The sequence below is a fragment of the Notolepis coatsorum genome (genome assembly GCF_963971535.1).
Source record: "Notolepis coatsorum genome assembly, chromosome: 16".
NCBI classification, from domain to species: Eukaryota; Metazoa; Chordata; class Actinopteri; order Aulopiformes; family Paralepididae; genus Notolepis; species Notolepis coatsorum.
The window spans coordinates 86307574-86329366 of NC_140180.1; the positions used below are offsets into that span (position 1 = coordinate 86307574).

Below are 21793 nucleotides of genomic sequence, written 5' to 3' on the forward strand. Positions count from 1 at the left end.
CCCATATCCTAGCGGTGCTTGTCCCGGGACTTGCTGTGCTTGTGGTGACCGTCTCTGTCCCTTTCTCTGTCCCGGGAGCGAGAGCGGGAACGGTGGTGGGCCACCTTTTTCTCTCGCCTGCTTTCCTCGCGGTCCTTGGGTTTTTTAGACTTCCTGCCGTCCTCGTCATCCGAGTGATGGCGCTTCTTGTCTTTGTGTTTCCTCTCGGCCTGACGGTGGCTTGTCCCTTCTTCCTCTTCCTCTATAAGTAGGTCAGACTTGCCGTCTGGTTTTGGTTTGACTTTATCCTTGATGGCCAGCTTGGACCGGCTGTTTACATCTTTTTCCAAGGCCTTGAAGTCGTCCTTGCTATACTTCCCACCCTTTCCTTTCCATTTGATCTTTGAGATAGACTGGCTGAAGTCCACGTGTATGCGGTGATCATCAATGAGCACATTGTCCATTTTGAAGAAGGCTTTTTCGCAGTCTTCTTCCTTTTCAAACTCAACAAAAGCATAGCAGAGGGATTCTCCAGACTTCGAGTCCCTGATGATCTCACAGCATTTTATGGCTCCAAAACGGGAGAAGATAATTTCCAGGTCCTCATCTGTAGTCACTGGGTTCAGCTTACACACAAACAGAACATTCTCTGGAGGCTTCACTTCTGCGTCAGGGAGGTCACCCACCATCTCCAGCAGAATGGCCTGAGTCTTGGCCTCCTTCTCCTTCAGCAGCTCATCCAGCTCCTCCGCCTCTTTGCCCTCCAGGTCGTTTATTGCTTCGTCAGCTCCGATTCGGCCGCTATCTAGCTGCTCCTTGGTAGGCTCAGGGGAGCGCTCAGGCACCGGCAGGTCCAGAGGATCGTCAAACGGGTCGTCCAGTATCACAGTGTGGTTGATCCTGATATCCTGAAAAGGGATGAAGTCATTGTCGACGAAGGTCTCATTGATCATGGCCAAGATGTCCATGCCCTCCGACACCTCCCCAAACACAGTGTGGACCCCATCCAGGTAGTCGAGATTATCTCCTGTGGTGATGAGGAATTGGGAGCCGTGCTGGTCGCTTCCATTATTCACCATGGACACAATCCCCTTCTTTCTGTGTTTGATGCGTGGCGCTTTCTCTGCGTCAAAGAAGCGAGCCTGGTCCCCATAGAGTTTGGCATAGATGGACACTCCACCACGGCCTGATCCCGTAGGGTCTCCAGTTTGCACCATGAAGTTTCTCTGAACATTGTGGAAGAGACAGTAGTTGTAGTATTTTATTTTGCATAACTTCAGAAAATTCAGGGAAGTTTTAGGCCTTTCATCTGAAAACAAATCAATGACAATGTCACCCAACGTTGTTTCGAGGAGCACCGCCATGATGGTAATAATGAGTTAGTATAGTGAGTATCCCCGCCTGTATATATAGAGACACAAATGTTCTAGAATGTTCTATTATGACATCATACTGTGACATCACAAATGTTCTAGGATGTTCTATTATGACATCACACTGTGACATCACTAATGTTCTAGAATGTTCTATTATGACATCATACTGTGACATCACAAATGTTCTAGGATGTTCTATTATGACATCATATTGTGACATCACAAATGTTCTAGAATGTTCTATTATGACATCATATTGTGACATCACAAATGTTCTAGAATGTTCTATTATGACATCATACTGTGACATCACAACGGAACAATCATTTAAATAATATAAATAATGTTTGGTAAGGCTGTCCCCGAAGCTTGTTTTTGGGATTCAAACTTCGTCAGGGTTCTTCGAACGGATGTTCTAACCTTCGTTTTTAATTTAAAAAGTTTAAAAAAAATAAAAAAATGTATACTTGTTTTTAAATTTTATTATTATATCCTCAAACTAAATCCTCAATTTGAATAAAGTGATTCAAACTTCGTCTGGGTTTTTCGAACGGACGTTCGAACCTTCGTTTTTAATAAAAAAAAAATAATAAAAATAATAATTGTATATTTTTTTATTATTATTTTTTATATATTTTTTTATATCCTCAAACTAAATCCTCAATTTGAATAAAGTGATTAATCTGATTAAATTAGTATTTTTTCTTTTATTATTTTGTTAGTGATGTAATCAAAAATAACACTTGAAAAAAAACCCGATAATATATGATTGGTAAACACTCTGATTAACCAAAACACTTAAAAGAAAACTGGATGAATTATTATAATAATATGTGGTTGGCACTTCTTTATCGTTGCTATTGTAGATAACTGTCGCAATTCTAGAGTTAATACATGTAAACAAATGTATTCATTGATAACCCAAAAAAATCTACTTGAGGAGAGAATGTGTTTTAACTTTGTGTACACACTTACCGCCCATAATGGGAGTAGGTATGCGTTACTCATAAATTGTTTCTGCTTGGGGAGAAGTCTTGGTTTTGGGGAGAGTAATACTTAGGGTTTCCAACCTGCTCTACTTCTAGAAACAAAACAGTGAACAAAATGTGTATTTTAGCAGCTTTAGGGGCTACAGGCGTGTAGTTCACCAGTTTGATACAAATCTATTATTTGGGAAACAGAAAATACTCTGTTACACTATAACCACTTCATTTTTTTCCCAATGATAAATCCCAATACGGGTTGAACAACCAGTGACGTCAGACTACACCTCCCTATGCATGCAACATGTAAACAACAACATAATATAACAAATTAACTCATTGGACGCCAGACCCGAGATAAGTCGGGTTAACTCGCTGACGCTTGAGCGCCAAACCCAAGAAAAGTCAGGTTTTCATCGTTATTTCTTTTATTCGATATTTCCATTCATTATCCATCCAGGGAGCCTGGTGTTATGATAGGGAATGAGTCTGAGATTGCAAAAGTGCAATACCGGCCGCATCCTACTAGGTGGCAGTATTGAGCACCCTTTGAAACCTTGTGTCTTGGGCTGTGCGTCGATTATAATGGTCCGGGTCGGCTCTTTTTCTAGCGGGCAAGACGAGCGGTTATAACGCTCGGATTGAGAAGAATCAAATACTCCCAATCCATGTTTTTGTGGTGGATTATGTTGGCGACACGATGGACATCAATGGAATGCCGATCAGATAATTGGAATATTCTTTTTGGGATACATCCTAGTCAAGGTAAGGGCTATATGATATCAATCTTGCGTTGATCCAAGAATGTCTTCATTGCGATCCGAGCGTATGTGTGTAACGTTAGTCCATAACGTATTCCGTTGGTGACGATCAAAGCATAAATAAACGACCCCCCCCCCCCACCCATGCATTCATGATGGAACATAATACCTATCATATGCATTTGATTTTTTAATTGTAGCGTGTGTAGGGACGGAATGCCAATGCATTTAGTATAATACACGTTGCAGGCTATTACCAGCCTCCCAGGAATTACCTTCGAGCGCTCTAAAACCATACTTATATTCACCACGGTATAAAACGGGAATGTATGGATGAATTTTTGTTTTATTTTTCACATATTGAACGATAGATACTCAATGTCAAATGGGCCATAGTATTGTATCCATAGCTATAATATAGAATATAGTTATAGCCCCGCAAACACCGCCACGTATTCCTATACTTTAGAACGCTGGCCTTTTAACCACACATCACGCATATCGCTCCGGCGCTGATTGAGTTAATGAATCCTTTTTGGGGGGGGGGGCAATATTTTTATTCCATACCTTTCTAAAAGCTCTGTGGATGTTTAGGCCATGGAGAAGAGATGGGTTTTGAGGCAGGGTTGGAATGTCTCTTGGGGGAGGCAGAGGAGATGGCAGGCTGAGGTACATCTGAGTTTTAACTAGGGATGTCCGATATTATCGGCCTACCGATATTATCGGCCGATATTGGCATTAAAATATAATATCGGAAATTATCGGTATCGGTTAATTTTTTTTTAAATAAATTATATATCGGTACCGGTTGATATCGGTATCGGAAATTAAGAGTTGGAATGAATGAATGAAAACTTTATTTAACAGATTGCAGAATGGGTACAATACAGTACGGCTCAATACACAATTGTTAAGGGGATGCAGACCAGAGAAAGACATTTGTCTTGTTTACATCAGGGTCTCCCATTTTCAATTCATCAATATATAATTTTAAATTGATATCCCCACCCTCTACATAACAGGAATAAGTATGATACTAGGCCGACTACATCAGCTAGCAAGGAGCACTTGACTTGATTTATTATGTGACATGGTCACATTTCCATTTTGCGCTATTCCACTCTCGAGAAAAAGATAAAAAAAAACTAAATCCATGTCCTTCATTCTTCTAGAAACTGATGTTTGGTCAACTAACCAACTAACTTGCTTAACATTACTGGTAAATCAATCAACAACAAATGACAGTTAGTCGTCCTTAGCCCTTGTGTTCACGTTTTTGTTATACTCACCCAATGTGCATGGGTCTGGTGAACCCACATTATTGGGATTTTAAAACAATTCATGTAAACATACTTAACAGATGTTAACTTTATCTCAATTACAAGCAAACTAGATTCCACGATTATATTTATGGTAGAAATTGCCGGGAAATTACAATATATTAGAAAATATGATATGAGAAGTGACTGTCTAGCTACCACCTGTCGCTACCTGACAGTCACAGATTCGGTGTAAGTTACTGGAACGGTCCTTCTGTTCTGAACGAATGTGGGGAAAACGAGGTACTCTACTCCAAGTAAAATGCGCCACCCGGTGGAATAAATTGGGACACAACAGCTAAACTGTCATCGCACAGAGTGAACAAATTTTTCCTTTTCTTTTTATAAGTGATATTTCACTTTAGTAGAACATGTTAAAAGTGTTACCTCTACGTAAGTGCATCTACAAGTAGGCTAGCAATCACTGCTGTCCCTGTTGTCTGCCGTCAACACCACTATTTGCCGTCCATTAATTTTGAGGACCATGTCTAAATACTTCTGAAGTATTCAAACTATACAGCTATATTATTCTATGTAATATTTTTATTTCAGTCAAATGTACGCTACTGTTTTGCCTATGCTAATGTTACCATTTTCAAATGATCAGTAAAGAAACTATTTCTCACTTGAGGTGTAGTTTGACCAACTGTAAAATGTTCACAGAATGTTTAGAATCTTTCATCCAGAAAGGCAGCAAATGTAACCACTCCCCACACATTACAAGTTACACCGCACAGCACACTCAAACCTACAACACATTGACACAATCTGCAATTTATTTTTCAAAGCTAATACATCTGTAAAGACACATCAATGCCCAAACAAACAAATTCCTTTGACTCAATCTGCACAGCAGTAGTTTGTTTATACTTCAGAAGTATGATATTCATACTGCCCTGCTGAAGCTAACCGCAGTAACTACAATTTCTTTCAAATTGAGTTATAAATTAAATGTTTAACTTCTCATGTTTTTTATCTTGTGATAAAGTTTCAGAGTTCAATCTTGTTCTGTTTTAGAGAAAAAGGGTAAAGAATTACAGTAACTACAAAATCACACTCAAAACCAAGGCAAACCACAGTAAATGTAGTTACTGCACTCTGTATCTGTTTTCCCCATACTGTGGCCTGCATCCGAATTGTACCCGGATTCTACCCACCCTTATTTGGCACTCATTGATCACCAGTCTACATAATCTCACTCACACCTGAATGAAATGGCATTATCCAGAGGAAAAACAATGATGAAACTTGCATTGAAAAGGGACTAACACAGGCTACAAAGAGGGGCATATACATACATACAAGAAATGCATGTCAGTAGTTCAAATTTACTCAAATTTTTGTCACCAAAACATTATGCCATTTATTTGTCTTGATATATGCACTGATATGACTGAATGTATCTTTTGTATGTGCATTATGCATCAGAAAATGTGGCGTTAATATGCATGTGTATTAATGCGTTATTAACATGTTAACTTTGACAGCCCTAATAAAAACGAAAAAGGTATCAATAACGTTAATGTTACAAGATACAAGATACAAGATACTTTAATGCCACACAACGATGGTTGGTGGTAATTGATTTCGGTACAGATGTTGAGCACTGGTTATATAGACATGAAACAGACATCAAACATCAAAAACGTCAAAACATATATACATAAATACAATAGGACAGTAACCAACATAACCTACGCTAGCAGCTATAGCTAGCAAGCGAATAGTAACGTTAGAGTCCGACTCAAGAGGTGCTGCGAAATAAATATAAAAATAGTTATACTGAACACACAAAGAAAGCTCTGTGAAAACATTGTTGTTATTACACTTATCTTTTGCATTACCTGTATAGCTATTTAAGGAAATCCAAAGACATATCTGTATTTTTGGGGTCATATGTCAAATCTGTGGCCATACATATTACTTCATTAATACATGTTCAATCAGTCCACTTCCCCTAATATACCAACAACACATTTGGCTGGATAGTCAAAGAACTTTAAAGCCATTTTTCTCAATTTCACTGTTTGCGTAGTTACTGCGGTTAGGTTCTGCAGGGCAGTATATTTGGTCCTCAAAATGAATAGAAGTGAATGAGGAGGGGCGCCATGGTGGCGCACCACGTAGCTGCGCTCGCAGTGTAATCGCAGTGTCCGGGTTCGAATCCGGCCGGGGACCTATGCTGCATGTCCTCCCCATATCCTAGCGGTGCTTGTCCCGGGACTTGCTGTGCTTGTGGTGACCGTCTCTGTCCCTTTCTCTGTCCCGGGAGCGAGAGCGGGAACGGTGGTGGGCCACCTTTTTCTCTCGCCTGCTTTCCTCGCGGTCCTTGGATTTTTTAGACTTCCTGCCGTCCTCGTCATCCGAGTGATGGCGCTTCTTGTCTTTGTGTTTCCTCTCGGCCTGACGGTGGCTTGTCCCTTCTTCCTCTTCCTCTATAAGTAGGTCATACTTGCCGTCTGGTTTTGGTTTGACTTTATCCTTGATGGCCAGCTTGGACCGGCTGTTTACATCTTTTTCCAAGGCCTTGAAGTCGTCCTTGCTATACTTCCCACCCTTTCCTTTCCATTTGATCTTTGAGATAGACTGGCTGAAGTCCACGTGTATGCGGTGATCATCAATGAGCACATTGTCCATTTTGAAGAAGGCTTTTTCGCAGTCTTCTTCCTTTTCAAACTCAACAAAAGCATAGCAGAGGGATTCTCCAGACTTCGAGTCCCTGATGATCTCACAGCATTTTATGGCTCCAAAACGGGAGAAGATAATTTCCAGGTCCTCATCTGTAGTCACTGGGTTCAGCTTACACACAAACAGAACATTCTCTGGTGGCTTCACTTCTGCGTCAGGGAGGTCACCCACCATCTCCAGCAGAATGGCCTGAGTCTTGGCCTCCTTCTCCTTCAGCAGCTCATCCAGCTCCTCCGCCTCTTTGCCCTCCAGGTCGTTTATTGCTTCGTCAGCTCCGATTCGGCCGCTATCTAGCTGCTCCTTGGTAGGCTCAGGGGAGCGCTCAGGCACCGGCAGGTCCAGAGGATCATCAAACGGGTCGTCCAGTATCACAGTGTGGTTGATCCTGATATCCTGAAAAGGGATGAAGTCATTGTCGACGAAGGTCTCATTGATCATGGCCAAGATGTCCATGCCCTCCGACACCTCCCCAAACACAGTGTGGACCCCATCCAGGTAGTCGAGATTATCTCCTGTGGTGATGAGGAATTGGGAGCCGTGCTGGTCGCTTCCATTATTCACCATGGACACAATCCCCTTCTTTCTGTGTTTGATGCGTGGCGCTTTCTCTGCGTCAAAGAAGCGAGCCTGGTCCCCATAGAGTTTGGCATAGATGGACACTCCACCACGGCCTGATCCCGTAGGGTCTCCAGTTTGCACCATGAAGTTTCTCTGAACATTGTGGAAGAGACAGTAGTTGTAGTATTTTATTTTGCATAACTTCAGAAAATTCAGGGAAGTTTTAGGCCTTTCATCTGAAAACAAATCAATGACAATGTCACCCAACGTTGTTTCGAGGAGCACCGCCATGATGGTAATAATGAGTTAGTATAGTGAGTATCTATAGAGACACAAATGTTCTAGAATGTTCTATTATGACATCATACTGTGACATCACAAATGTTCTAGGATGTTCTATTATGACATCACACTGTGACATCACTAATGTTCTAGAATGTTCTATTATGACATCATACTGTGACATCACAAATGTTCTAGGATGTTCTATTATGACATCATATTGTGACATCACAAATGTTCTAGAATGTTCTATTATGACATCATATTGTGACATCACAAATGTTCTAGAATGTTCTATTATGACATCATACTGTGACATCACAACGGAACAATCATTTAAATAATATAAATAATGTTTGGTAAGGCTGTCCCCGAAGCTTGTTTTTGGGATTCAAACTTCGTCAGGGTTCTTCGAACGGATGTTCTAACCTTCGTTTTTAATTAAAAAATTTAAAAAAAATAAAAAAAATTATACTTGTTTTTAAATTTTATTATTATATCCTCAAACTAAATCCTCAATTTGAATAAAGTGATTCAAACTTCGTCAGGGTTTTTCGAACGGACGTTCGAACCTTCGTTTTTAATAAAAATAATAATAATAAAAATAATAATTGTATATTTTTTTATTATTATTTTTTATATATTTTTTTATATCCTCAAACTAAATCCTCAATTTGAATAAAGTGATTAATCTGATTCAATTAGTATTTTTTCTTTTATTATTTTGTTAGTGATGTAATCAAAAATAACACTTGAAAAAAAAAACGATAATATATGATTGGTAAACACTCTGATTAACCAAAACACTTAAAAGAAAACTGGATGAATTATTATAATAATATGTGGTTGGCACTTCTTTATCGTTGCTATTGTAGATAACTGTGGCAATTCTAGAGTTAATACATGTAAACAAATGTATTCATTGATAACCCAAAAAAATCTACTTGAGGAGAGAATGTGTTTTAACTTTGTGTACACACTTACCGCCCATAATGGGAGTAGGTATGCGTTACTCATAAATTGTTTCTGCTTGGGGAGAAGTCTTGGTTTTGGGGAGAGTAATACTTAGGGTTTCCAACCTGCTCTACTTCTAGAAACAAAACAGTGAACAAAATGTGTATTTTAGCAGCTTTAGGGGCTACAGGCGTGTAGTTCACCAGTTTGATACAAATCTATTATTTGGGAAACAGAAAATACTCTGTTACACTATAACCACTTCATTTTTTTCCCAATGATAAATCCCAATACGGGTTGAACAACCAGTGACGTCAGACTACACCTCCCAATGCATGCAACATGTAAACAACAACATAATATAACAAATTAACTCATTGGACGCCAGACCCGAGATAAGTCGGGTTAACTCGCTGACGCTTGAGCGCCAAACCCAAGAAAAGTCAGGTTTTCATCGTTATTTCTTTTATTCGATATTTCCATTCATTATCCATCCAGGGAGCCTGGTGTTATGATAGGGAATGAGTCTGAGATTGCAAAAGTGCAATACCGGCCGCATCCTACTAGGTGGCGGTATTGAGCACCCTTTGAAACCTTGTGTCTTGGGCTGTGCGTCGATTATAATGGTCCGGGTCGGGTCTTTTTCTAGCGGGCAAGACGAGCGGTTATAACGCTCGGATTGAGAAGAATCAAATACTCCCAATCCATGTTTTTGTGGTGGATTATGTTGGCGACACGATGGACATCAATGGAATGGCGATCAGATAATTGGAATATTCTTTTTGGGATACATCCTAGTCAAGGTAAGGGCTATATGATATCAATCTTGCGTTGATCCAAGAATGTCTTCATTGCGATCCGAGCGTATGTGTGTAACGTTAGTCCATAACGTATTCCGTTGGTGACGATCAAAGCATAAAAAAACGACCCCCCCCCACCCTTTCATACATTCATGATGGAACATAATACCTATCATATGCATTTGATTTTTTAATTGTAGCGTGTGTAGGGACGGAACGCCAATGCATTTAGTATAATACACGTTGCGGGCTATTACCAGCCTCCCAGGAATTACCTTAGAGCGCTCTAAAACCATACTTATATTCACCACGGTATAAAACGGGAATGTATGGATGAATTTTTGTTTTATTTTTCACATATTGAACGATAGATACTCAATGTCAAATGGGCCATAGTATTGTATCCATAGCTATAATATAGAATATAGTTATAGCCCCGCAAACACCACCACGTATTCCTATACTTTAGAACGCTGGCCTTTTAACCACACATCACGCATATCGCTCCGGCGCTGATTGAGTTAATGAATCCTTTTTGGGGGGGGGGGGCAATATTTTTATTCCATACCTTTCTAAAAGCTCTGTGGATGTTTAGGCCATGGAGAAGAGATGGGTTTTGAGGCAGGGTTGGAATGTCTCTTGGGGGAGGCAGAGGAGATGGCAGGCTGAGGTACATCTGAGTTTTAACTAGGGATGTCCGATATTATCGGCCTACCGATATTATCGGCCGATATTGGCATTAAAATATAATATCGGAAATTATCGGTATCGGTTCATTTTTTTTTAAATAAATTATATATCGGTACCGGTTGATATCGGTATCGGAAATTAAGAGTTGGAATGAATGAATGAAAACTTTATTTAACAGATTGCAGAATGGGTACAATACAGTACGGCTCAATACACAATTGTTAAGGGGATGCAGACCAGAGAAAGACGTTTGTCTTGTTTACATCAGGGTCTCCCATTTTCAATTCATCAATATATAATTTTAAATTGATATCCCCACCCTCTACATAACAGGAATAAGTATGATACTAGGCCGACTACATCAGCTAGCAAGGAGCACTTGACTTGATTTATTATGTGACATGGTCACATTTCCATTTTGCGCTATTCCACTCTCGAGAAAAAGATTAAATAAAACTAAATCCATGTCCTTCATTCTTCTAGAAACTGATGTTTGGTCAACTAACCAACTAACTTGCTTAACATTACTGGTAAATCCATCAACAACAAATGACAGTTAGTCGTCCTTAGCCCTTGTGTTCACGTTTTTGTTATACTCACCCAATGTGCATGGGTCTGGTGAACCCACATTATTGGGATTTTAAAACAATTCATGTAAACATACTTAACAGATGTTAACTTTATCTCAATTACAAGCAAACTAGATTTCACGATTATATTTATGGTAGAAATTTCCGGGAAATTACAATATATTAGAAAATATGATATGAGAAGTGACTGTCTAGCTACCACCTGTCGCTACCTGACAGTCACAGATTCGGTGTAAGTTACTGGAACGGTCCTTCTGTTCTGAACGAATGTGGGGAAAACGAGGTACTCTACTCCAAGTAAAATGCGCCACCCGGTGGAATAAATTGGGACACAACAGCTAAACTGTCATCTCACAGAGTGAACTAATTTTTCCTTTTCTTTTTATAAGTGATATTTCACTTTAGTAGAACATGTTAAAAGTGTTACCTCTACGTAAGTGCATCTACAAGTAGGCTAGCAATCACTGCTGTCCCTGTTGTCTGCCGTCAACACCACTATTTGCCGTCCATTCATTTTGAGGACCATGTCTAAATACTTCTGAAGTATTCAAACTATACAGCTATATTATTCTATGTAATATTTTTATTTCAGTCAAATGTACGCTACTGTTTTGCCTTTGCTAATGTTACCATTTTCAAATGATCAGTAAAGAAACTATTTCTCACTTGAGGTGTAGTTTGACCAACTGTAAAATGTTCACAGAATGTTTAGAATCTTTCATCCAGAAAGGCAGCAAATGTAACCACTCCCCACACATTACAAGTTACACCGCACAGCACACTCAAACCTACAAGACATTGACACAATCTGCAATTTATTTTTCAAAGCTAATACATCTGTAAAGACACATCAATGCCCAAACAAACAAATTCCTTTGACTCAATCTGCACAGCAGTAGTTTGTTTATACTTCAGAAGTATGATATTCATACTGCCCTGCTGAAGCTAACCGCAGTAACTACAATTTCTTTCAAATTGAGTTATAAATTAAATGTTTAACTTCTCATGTTTTTTATCTTGTGATAAAGTTTCAGAGTTCAATCTTGTTCTGTTTTAGAGAAAAAGGGTAAAGAATTACAGTAACTACAAAATCACACTCAAAACCAAGGCAAACCACAGTAAATGTAGTTACTGCACTCTGTATCTGTTTTCCCCATACTGTGGCCTGCATCCGAATTGTACCCGGATTCTACCCACCCTTATTTGGCACTCATTGATCACCAGTCTACATAATCTCACTCACACCTGAATGAAATGGCATTATCCAGAGGAAAAACAATGATGAAACTTGCATTGAAAAGGGACTAACACAGGCTACAAAGAGGGGCATATACATACATACAAGAAATGCATGTCAGTAGTTCAAATTTACTCAAATGTTTGTCACCAAAACATTATGCCATTTATTTGTCTTGATATATGCACTGATATGACTGAATGTATCTTTTGTATGTGCATTATGCATCAGAAAATGTGGCGTTAATATGCATTTGTATTAATGCGTTATTAACATGTTAACTTTGACAGCCCTAATAAAAACGAAAAAGGTATCAATAACGTTAATGTTACAAGATACAAGATACAAGATACAAGATACTTTAATGCCACACAACGATGGTTGGTGGTAATTGATTTCGGTACAGATGTTGAGCACTGGTTATATAGACATGAAACAGACATCAAACATCAAAAACGTCAAAACATATATACATAAATACAATAGGACAGTAACCAACATAACCTACGCTAGCAGCTATAGCTAGCAAGCGAATAGTAACGTTAGAGTCCGACTCAAGAGGTGCTGCGAAATAAATATAAAAATAGTTATACTGAACACACAAAGAAAGCTCTGTGAAAACATTGTTGTTATTACACTTATCTTTTGCATTACCTGTATAGCTATTTAAGGAAATCCAAAGGCATATCTGTATTTTTGGGGTCATATGTCAAATCTGTGGCCATACATATTACTTCATTAATACATGTTCAATCAGTCCACTTCCCCTAATATACCAACAACACATTTGGCTGGATAGTCAAAGAACTTTAAAGCCATTTTTCTCAATTTCACTGTTTGCGTAGTTACTGCGGTTAGGTTCTGCAGGGCAGTATATTTGGTCCTCAAAATGAATAGAAGTGAATGAGGAGGGGCGCCATGGTGGCGCACCACGTAGCTGCGCTCGCAGTGTAATCGCAGTGTCCGGGTTCGAATCCGGCCGGGGACCTATGCTGCATGTCCTCCCCATATCCTAGCGGTGCTTGTCCCGGGACTTGCTGTGCTTGTGGTGACCGTCTCTGTCCCTTTCTCTGTGGTGGTGGGCCACCTTTTTCTCTCGCCTGCTTTCCTCGCGGTCCTTGGATTTTTTAGACTTCCTGCCGTCCTCGTCATCCGAGTGATGGCGCTTCTTGTCTTTGTGTTTCCTCTCGGCCTGACGGTGGCTTGTCCCTTCTTCCTCTTCCTCTATAAGTAGGTCATACTTGCCGTCTGGTTTTGGTTTGACTTTATCCTTGATGGCCAGCTTGGACCGGCTGTTTACATCTTTTTCCAAGGCCTTGAAGTCGTCCTTGCTATACTTCCCACCCTTTCCTTTCCATTTGATCTTTGAGATAGACTGGCTGAAGTCCACGTGTATGCGGTGATCATCAATGAGCACATTGTCCATTTTGAAGAAGGCTTTTTCGCAGTCTTCTTCCTTTTCAAACTCAACAAAAGCATAGCAGAGGGATTCTCCAGACTTCGAGTCCCTGATGATCTCACAGCATTTTATGGCTCCAAAACGGGAGAAGATAATTTCCAGGTCCTCATCTGTAGTCACTGGGTTCAGCTTACACACAAACAGAACATTCTCTGGAGGCTTCACTTCTGCGTCAGGGAGGTCACCCACCATCTCCAGCAGAATGGCCTGAGTCTTGGCCTCCTTCTCCTTCAGCAGCTCATCCAGCTCCTCCGCCTCTTTGCCCTCCAGGTCGTTTATTGCTTCGTCAGCTCCGATTCGGCCGCTATCTAGCTGCTCCTTGGTAGGCTCAGGGGAGCGCTCAGGCACCGGCAGGTCCAGAGGATCGTCAAACGGGTCGTCCAGTATCACAGTGTGGTTGATCCTGATATCCTGAAAAGGGATGAAGTCATTGTCGACGAAGGTCTCGTTGATCATGGCCAAGATGTCCATGCCCTCCGACACCTCCCCAAACACAGTGTGGACCCCATCCAGGTAGTCGAGATTATCTCCTGTGGTGATGAGGAATTGGGAGCCGTGCTGGTCGCTTCCATTATTCACCATGGACACAATCCCCTTCTTTCTGTGTTTGATGCGTGGCGCTTTCTCTGCGTCAAAGAAGCGAGCCTGGTCCCCATAGAGTTTGGCATAGATGGACACTCCACCACGGCCTGATCCCGTAGGGTCTCCAGTTTGCACCATGAAGTTTCTCTGAACATTGTGGAAGAGACAGTAGTTGTAGTATTTTATTTTGCATAACTTCAGAAAATTCAGGGAAGTTTTAGGCCTTTCATCTGAAAACAAATCAATGACAATGTCACCCAACGTTGTTTCGAGGAGCACCGCCATGATGGTAATAATGAGTTAGTATAGTGAGTATCCCCGCCTGTATATATAGAGACACAAATGTTCTAGAATGTTCTATTATGACATCATACTGTGACATCACAAATGTTCTAGGATGTTCTATTATGACATCACACTGTGACATCACTAATGTTCTAGAATGTTCTATTATGACATCATACTGTGACATCACAAATGTTCTAGGATGTTCTATTATGACATCATATTGTGACATCACAAATGTTCTAGAATGTTCTATTATGACATCATATTGTGACATCACAAATGTTCTAGAATGTTCTATTATGACATCATACTGTGACATCACAACGGAACAATCATTTAAAATAATATAAATAATGTTTGGTAAGGCTGTCCCCGAAGCTTGTTTTTGGGATTCAAACTTCGTCAGGGTTCTTCGAACGGATGTTCTAACCTTCGTTTTTAATTTAAAAAGTTTAAAAAAAATAAAAAAATTTATACTTGTTTTTAAATTTTATTATTATATCCTCAAACTAAATCCTCAATTTGAATAAAGTGATTCAAACTTCGTCTGGGTTTTTCGAACGGACGTTCGAACCTTCGTTTTTTAATAAAAAAATAATAATAAAAATAATAATTGTATGTTTTTTTATTATTATTTTTTATATATTTTTTTATATCCTCAAACTAAATCCTCAATTTGAATAAAGTGATTAATCTGATTAAATTAGTATTTTTTCTTTTATTATTTTGTTAGTGATGTAATAAAAAATAACACTTGAAAAAAAAAACGATAATATATGATTGGTAAACACTCTGATTAACCAAAACACTTAAAAGAAAACTGGATGAATTATTATAATAATATGTGGTTGGCACTTCTTTATCGTTGCTATTGTAGATAACTGTGGCAATTCTAGAGTTAATACATGTAAACAAATGTATTCATTGATAACCCAAAAAAATCTACTTGAGGAGAGAATGTGTTTTAACTTTGTGTACACACTTACCGCCCATAATGGGAGTAGGTATGCGTTACTCATAAATTGTTTCTGCTTGGGGAGAAGTCTTGGTTTTGGGGAGAGTAATACTTAGGGTTTCCAACCTGCTCTACTTCTAGAAACAAAACAGTGAACAAAATGTGTATTTTAGCAGCTTTAGGGGCTACAGGCGTGTAGTTCACCAGTTTGATACAAATCTATTATTTGGGAAACAGAAAATACTCTGTTACACTATAACCACTTAATTTTTTTCCCAATGATAAATCCCAATACGGGTTGAACAACCAGTGACGTCAGACTACACCTCCCAATGCATGCAACATGTAAACAACAACATAATATAACAAATTAACTCATTGGACGCCAGACCCGAGATAAGTCGGGTTAACTCGCTGACGCTTGAGCGCCAAACCCAAGAAAAGTCAGATTTTCATCGTTATTTCTTTTATTCGATATTTCCATTCATTATCCATCCAGGGAGCCTGGTGTTATGATAGGGAATGAGTCTGAGATTGCAAAAGTGCAATACCGGCCGCATCCTACTAGGTGGCGGTATTGAGCACCCTTTGAAACCTTGTGTCTTGGGCTGTGCGTCGATTATAATGGTCCGGGTCGGCTCTTTTTCTAGCGGGCAAGACGAGCGGTTATAACGCTCGGATTGAGAAGAATCAAATACTCCCAATCCATGTTTTTGTGGTGGATTATGTTGGCGACACGATGAATGAATGAATGAATGAAAACTTTATTTAACAGATTGCAGAATGGGTACAATACAGTACGGCTCAATACATACAATTGTTAAGGGGATGCAGACCTGAGAAAGACGTTTGTCTTGTTTCCATCAGGGTCCCCCATTTTCAATTCATATAGACATTTATGACATACATAACATACATGACATTTATGGCATAGGGACATATAGGTATTTAGTACTGATACATTTGTGACATAGGCGGTATTCAAATATACAGTACTGTTACCCCTAGATCCTGACAGAGTATATACATATGATGGGGAGGGGACTGTACATTAGGAGGGGGTGGGTGGGTGGGAGGGGAATATACATACGGCGGGGAGGGAATATATACATGCGGTGGGGAGGAGACTGTCTATTAGGAGGTGGTGGGGGTTTTGGGCATGGACATCAATGGAATGGCGATCAGATAATTGGAATATTCTTTTTGGGATACATCCTAGTCAAGGTAAGGGCTATATGATATCAATCTTGCGTTGATCCAAGAATGTCTTCATTGCGATCCGAGCGTATGTGTGTAACGTTAGTCCATAACGTATTCCGTTGGTGACGATCAAAGCATAAAAAAACGACCCCCCCCCCACCCTTTCATACATTCATGATGGAACATAATACCTATCATATGCATTTGATTTTTTAATTGTAGCGTGTGTAGGGACGGAACGCCAATGCATTTAGTATAATACACGTTGCGGGCTATTACCAGCCTCCCAGGAATTACCTTAGAGCGCTCTAAAACCATACTTATATTCACCACGGTATAAAACGGGAATGTATGGATGAATTTTTGTTTTATTTTTCACATATTGAACGATAGATACTCAATGTCAAATGGGCCATAGTATTGTATCCATAGCTATAATATAGAATATAGTTATAGCCCCGCAAACACCACCACGTATTCCTATACTTTAGAACGCTGGCCTTTTAACCACACATCACGCATATCGCTCCGGCGCTGATTGAGTTAATGAATCCTTTTTTGGGGGGGGGTGCAATATTTTTATTCCATACCTTTCTAAAAGCTCTGTGGATGTTTAGGCCATGGAGAAGAGATGGGTTTTGAGGCAGGGTTGGAATGTCTCTTGGGGGAGGCAGAGGAGATGGCAGGCTGAGGTACATCTGAGTTTTAACTAGGGATGTCCGATATTATCGGCCTACCGATATTATCGGCCGATATTGGCATTAAAATATAATATCGGAAATTATCGGTATCGGTTAATTTTTTTTTAAATAAATTATATATCGGTACCGGTTGATATCGGTATCGGAAATTAAGAGTTGGAATGAATGAATGAAAACTTTATTTAACAGATTGCAGAATGGGTACAATACAGTACGGCTCAATACACAATTGTTAAGGGGATGCAGACCAGAGAAAGACGTTTGTCTTGTTTACATCAGGGTCTCCCATTTTCAATTCATCAATATATAATTTTAAATTGATATCCCCACCCTCTACATAACAGGAATAAGTATGATACTAGGCCGACTACATCAGCTAGCAAGGAGCACTTGACTTGATTTATTATGTGACATGGTCACATTTCCATTTTGCGCTATTCCACTCTCGAGAAAAAGATTAAATAAAACTAAATCCATGTCCTTCATTCTTCTAGAAACTGATGTTTGGTCAACTAACCAACTAACTTGCTTAACATTACTGGTAAATCCATCAACAACAAATGACAGTTAGTCGTCCTTAGCCCTTGTGTTCACGTTTTTGTTATACTCACCCAATGTGCATGGGTCTGGTGAACCCACATTATTGGGATTTTAAAACAATTCATGTAAACATACTTAACAGATGTTAACTTTATCTCAATTACAAGCAAACTAGATTTCACGATTATATTTATGGTAGAAATTGCCGGGAAATTACAATATATTAGAAAATATGATATGAGAAGTGACTGTCTAGCTACCACCTGTCGCTACCTGACAGTCACAGATTCGGTGTAAGTTACTGGAACGGTCCTTCTGTTCTGAACGAATGTGGGGGAAACGAGGTACTCTACTCCAAGTAAAATGCGCCACCCGGTGGAATAAATTGGGACACAACAGCTAAACTGTCATCTCACAGAGTGAACTAATTTTTCCTTTTCTTTTTATAAGTGATATTTCACTTTAGTAGAACATGTTAAAAGTGTTACCTCTACGTAAGTGCATCTACAAGTAGGCTAGCAATCACTGCTGTCCCTGTTGTCTGCCGTCAACACCACTATTTGCCGTCCATTCATTTTGAGGACCATGTCTAAATACTTCTGAAGTATTCAAACTATACAGCTATATTATTCTATGTAATATTTTTATTTCAGTCAAATGTACGCTACTGTTTTGCCTTTGCTAATGTTACCATTTTCAAATGATCAGTAAAGAAACTATTTCTCACTTGAGGTGTAGTTTGACCAACTGTAAAATGTTCACAGAATGTTTAGAATCTTTCATCCAGAAAGGCAGCAAATGTAACCACTCCCCACACATTACAAGTTACACCGCACAGCACACTCAAACCTACAAGACATTGACACAATCTGCAATTTATTTTTCAAAGCTAATACATCTGTAAAGACACATCAATGCCCAAACAAACAAATTCCTTTGACTCAATCTGCACAGCAGTAGTTTGTTTATACTTCAGAAGTATGATATTCATACTGCCCTGCTGAAGCTAACCGCAGTAACTACAATTTCTTTCAAATTGAGTTATAAATTAAATGTTTAACTTCTCATGTTTTTTATCTTGTGATAAAGTTTCAGAGTTCAATCTTGTTCTGTTTTAGAGAAAAAGGGTAAAGAATTACAGTAACTACAAAATCACACTCAAAACCAAGGCAAACCACAGTAAATGTAGTTACTGCACTCTGTATCTGTTTTCCCCATACTGTGGCCTGCATCCGAATTGTACCCGGATTCTACCCACCCTTATTTGGCACTCATTGATCACCAGTCTACATAATCTCACTCACACCTGAATGAAATGGCATTATCCAGAGGAAAAACAATGATGAAACTTGCATTGAAAAGGGACTAACACAGGCTACAAAGAGGGGCATATACATACATACAAGAAATGCATGTCAGTAGTTCAAATTTACTCAAATGTTTGTCACCAAAACATTATGCCATTTATTTGTCTTGATATATGCACTGATATGACTGAATGTATCTTTTGTATGTGCATTATGCATCAGAAAATGTGGCGTTAATATGCATTTGTATTAATGCGTTATTAACATGTTAACTTTGACAGCCCTAATAAAAACGAAAAAGGTATCAATAACGTTAATGTTACAAGATACAAGATACAAGATACAAGATACTTTAATGCCACACAACGATGGTTGGTGGTAATTGATTTCGGTACAGATGTTGAGCACTGGTTATATAGACATGAAACAGACATCAAACATCAAAAACGTCAAAACATATATACATAAATACAATAGGACAGTAACCAACATAACCTACGCTAGCAGCTATAGCTAGCAAGCGAATAGTAACGTTAGAGTCCGACTCAAGAGGTGCTGCGAAATAAATATAAAAATAGTTATACTGAACACACAAAGAAAGCTCTGTGAAAACATTGTTGTTATTACACTTATCTTTTGCATTACCTGTATAGCTATTTAAGGAAATCCAAAGGCATATCTGTATTTTTGGGGTCATATGTCAAATCTGTGGCCATACATATTACTTCATTAATACATGTTCAATCAGTCCACTTCCCCTAATATACCAACAACACATTTGGCTGGATAGTCAAAGAACTTTAAAGCCATTTTTCTCAATTTCACTGTTTGCGTAGTTACTGCGGTTAGGTTCTGCAGGGCAGTATATTTGGTCCTCAAAATGAATAGAAGTGAATGAGGAGGGGCGCCATGGTGGCGCACCACGTAGCTGCGCTCGCAGTGTAATCGCAGTGTCCGGGTTCGAATCCGGCCGGGGACCTATGCTGCATGTCCTCCCCATATCCTAGCGGTGCTTGTCCCGGGACTTGCTGTGCTTGTGGTGACCGTCTCTGTCCCTTTCTCTGTGGTGGTGGGCCACCTTTTTCTCTCGCCTGCTTTCCTCGCGGTCCTTGGATTTTTTAGACTTCCTGCCGTCCTCGTCATCCGAGTGATGGCGCTTCTTGTCTTTGTGTTTCCTCTCGGCCTGACGGTGGCTTGTCCCTTCTTCCTCTTCCTCTATAAGTAGGTCATACTTGCCGTCTGGTTTTGGTTTGACTTTATCCTTGATGGCCAGCTTGGACCGGCTGTTTACATCTTTTTCCAAGGCCTTGAAGTCGTCCTTGCTATACTTCCCACCCTTTCCTTTCCATTTGATCTTTGAGATAGACTGGCTGAAGTCCACGTGTATGCGGTGATCATCAATGAGCACATTGTCCATTTTGAAGAAGGCTTTTTCGCAGTCTTCTTCCTTTTCAAACTCAACAAAAGCATAGCAGAGCTCATCCAGCTCCTCCGCCTCTTTGCCCTCCAGGTCGTTTATTGCTTCGTCAGCTCCGATTCGGCCGCTATCTAGCTGCTCCTTGGTAGGCTCAGGGGAGCGCTCAGGCACCGGCAGGTCCAGAGGATCGTCAAACGGGTCGTCCAGTATCACAGTGTGGTTGATCCTGATATCCTGAAAAGGGATGAAGTCATTGTCGACGAAGGTCTCGTTGATCATGGCCAAGATGTCCATGCCCTCCGACACCTCCCCAAACACAGTGTGGACCCCATCCAGGTAGTCGAGATTATCTCCTGTGGTGATGAGGAATTGGGAGCCGTGCTGGTCGCTTCCATTATTCACCATGGACACAATCCCCTTCTTTCTGTGTTTGATGCGTGGCGCTTTCTCTGCGTCAAAGAAGCGAGCCTGGTCCCCATAGAGTTTGGCATAGATGGACACTCCACCACGGCCTGATCCCGTAGGGTCTCCAGTTTGCACCATGAAGTTTCTCTGAACATTGTGGAAGAGACAGTAGTTGTAGTATTTTATTTTGCATAACTTCAGAAAATTCAGGGAAGTTTTAGGCCTTTCATCTGAAAACAAATCAATGACAATGTCACCCAACGTTGTTTCGAGGAGCACCGCCATGATGGTAATAATGAGTTAGTATAGTGAGTATCCCCGCCTGTATATATAGAGACACAAATGTTCTAGAATGTTCTATTATGACATCATACTGTGACATCACAAATGTTCTAGGATGTTCTATTATGACATCACACTGTGACATCACTAATGTTCTAGAATGTTCTATTATGACATCATACTGTGACATCACAAATGTTCTAGGATGTTCTATTATGACATCATATTGTGACATCACAAATGTTCTAGAATGTTCTATTATGACATCATATTGTGACATCACAAATGTTCTAGAATGTTCTATTATGACATCATACTGTGACATCACAACGGAACAATCATTTAAAATAATATAAATAATGTTTGGTAAGGCTGTCCCCGAAGCTTGTTTTTGGGATTCAAACTTCGTCAGGGTTCTTCGAACGGATGTTCTAACCTTC

At 39.7% G+C, this 21793-nt stretch overlaps 4 protein-coding genes across 4 annotated transcripts; all 4 read right to left on the bottom strand.

Annotated features, from left to right (window-relative positions):
• Positions 1–8: 8 nt before the first annotated feature.
• On the bottom strand, positions 9–1343 carry LOC311242301 (peptidyl-prolyl cis-trans isomerase-like 4; the record flags this gene model as incomplete). The annotated part of the gene is made up of 1 exon (XM_084331243.1): positions 9–1343. The coding sequence occupies one exon, from the start codon at positions 1341–1343 to the stop codon at positions 9–11; it is 1335 nt and encodes a 444-aa protein (XP_084187369.1).
• A 5277-nt stretch (positions 1344–6620) lies between these two features.
• On the bottom strand, positions 6621–7955 carry LOC311242620 (peptidyl-prolyl cis-trans isomerase-like 4; the record flags this gene model as incomplete). The annotated part of the gene is made up of 1 exon (XM_084331613.1): positions 6621–7955. The coding sequence occupies one exon, from the start codon at positions 7953–7955 to the stop codon at positions 6621–6623; it is 1335 nt and encodes a 444-aa protein (XP_084187739.1).
• Positions 7956–13229: 5274 nt separating this feature from the next.
• On the bottom strand, positions 13230–14543 carry LOC311243240 (peptidyl-prolyl cis-trans isomerase-like 4; the record flags this gene model as incomplete). Its single annotated transcript, XM_084332385.1, has 1 exon — positions 13230–14543. One exon carries the CDS (start codon positions 14541–14543, stop codon positions 13230–13232), a length of 1314 nt encoding a protein of 437 aa, XP_084188511.1.
• Positions 14544–20252: 5709 nt separating this feature from the next.
• On the bottom strand, positions 20253–21356 carry LOC311243241 (peptidyl-prolyl cis-trans isomerase-like 4; the record flags this gene model as incomplete). Its single annotated transcript, XM_084332386.1, has 1 exon — positions 20253–21356. The coding sequence occupies one exon, from the start codon at positions 21354–21356 to the stop codon at positions 20253–20255; it is 1104 nt and encodes a 367-aa protein (XP_084188512.1).
• Between the last annotated feature and the right edge of the window lie 437 nt (positions 21357–21793).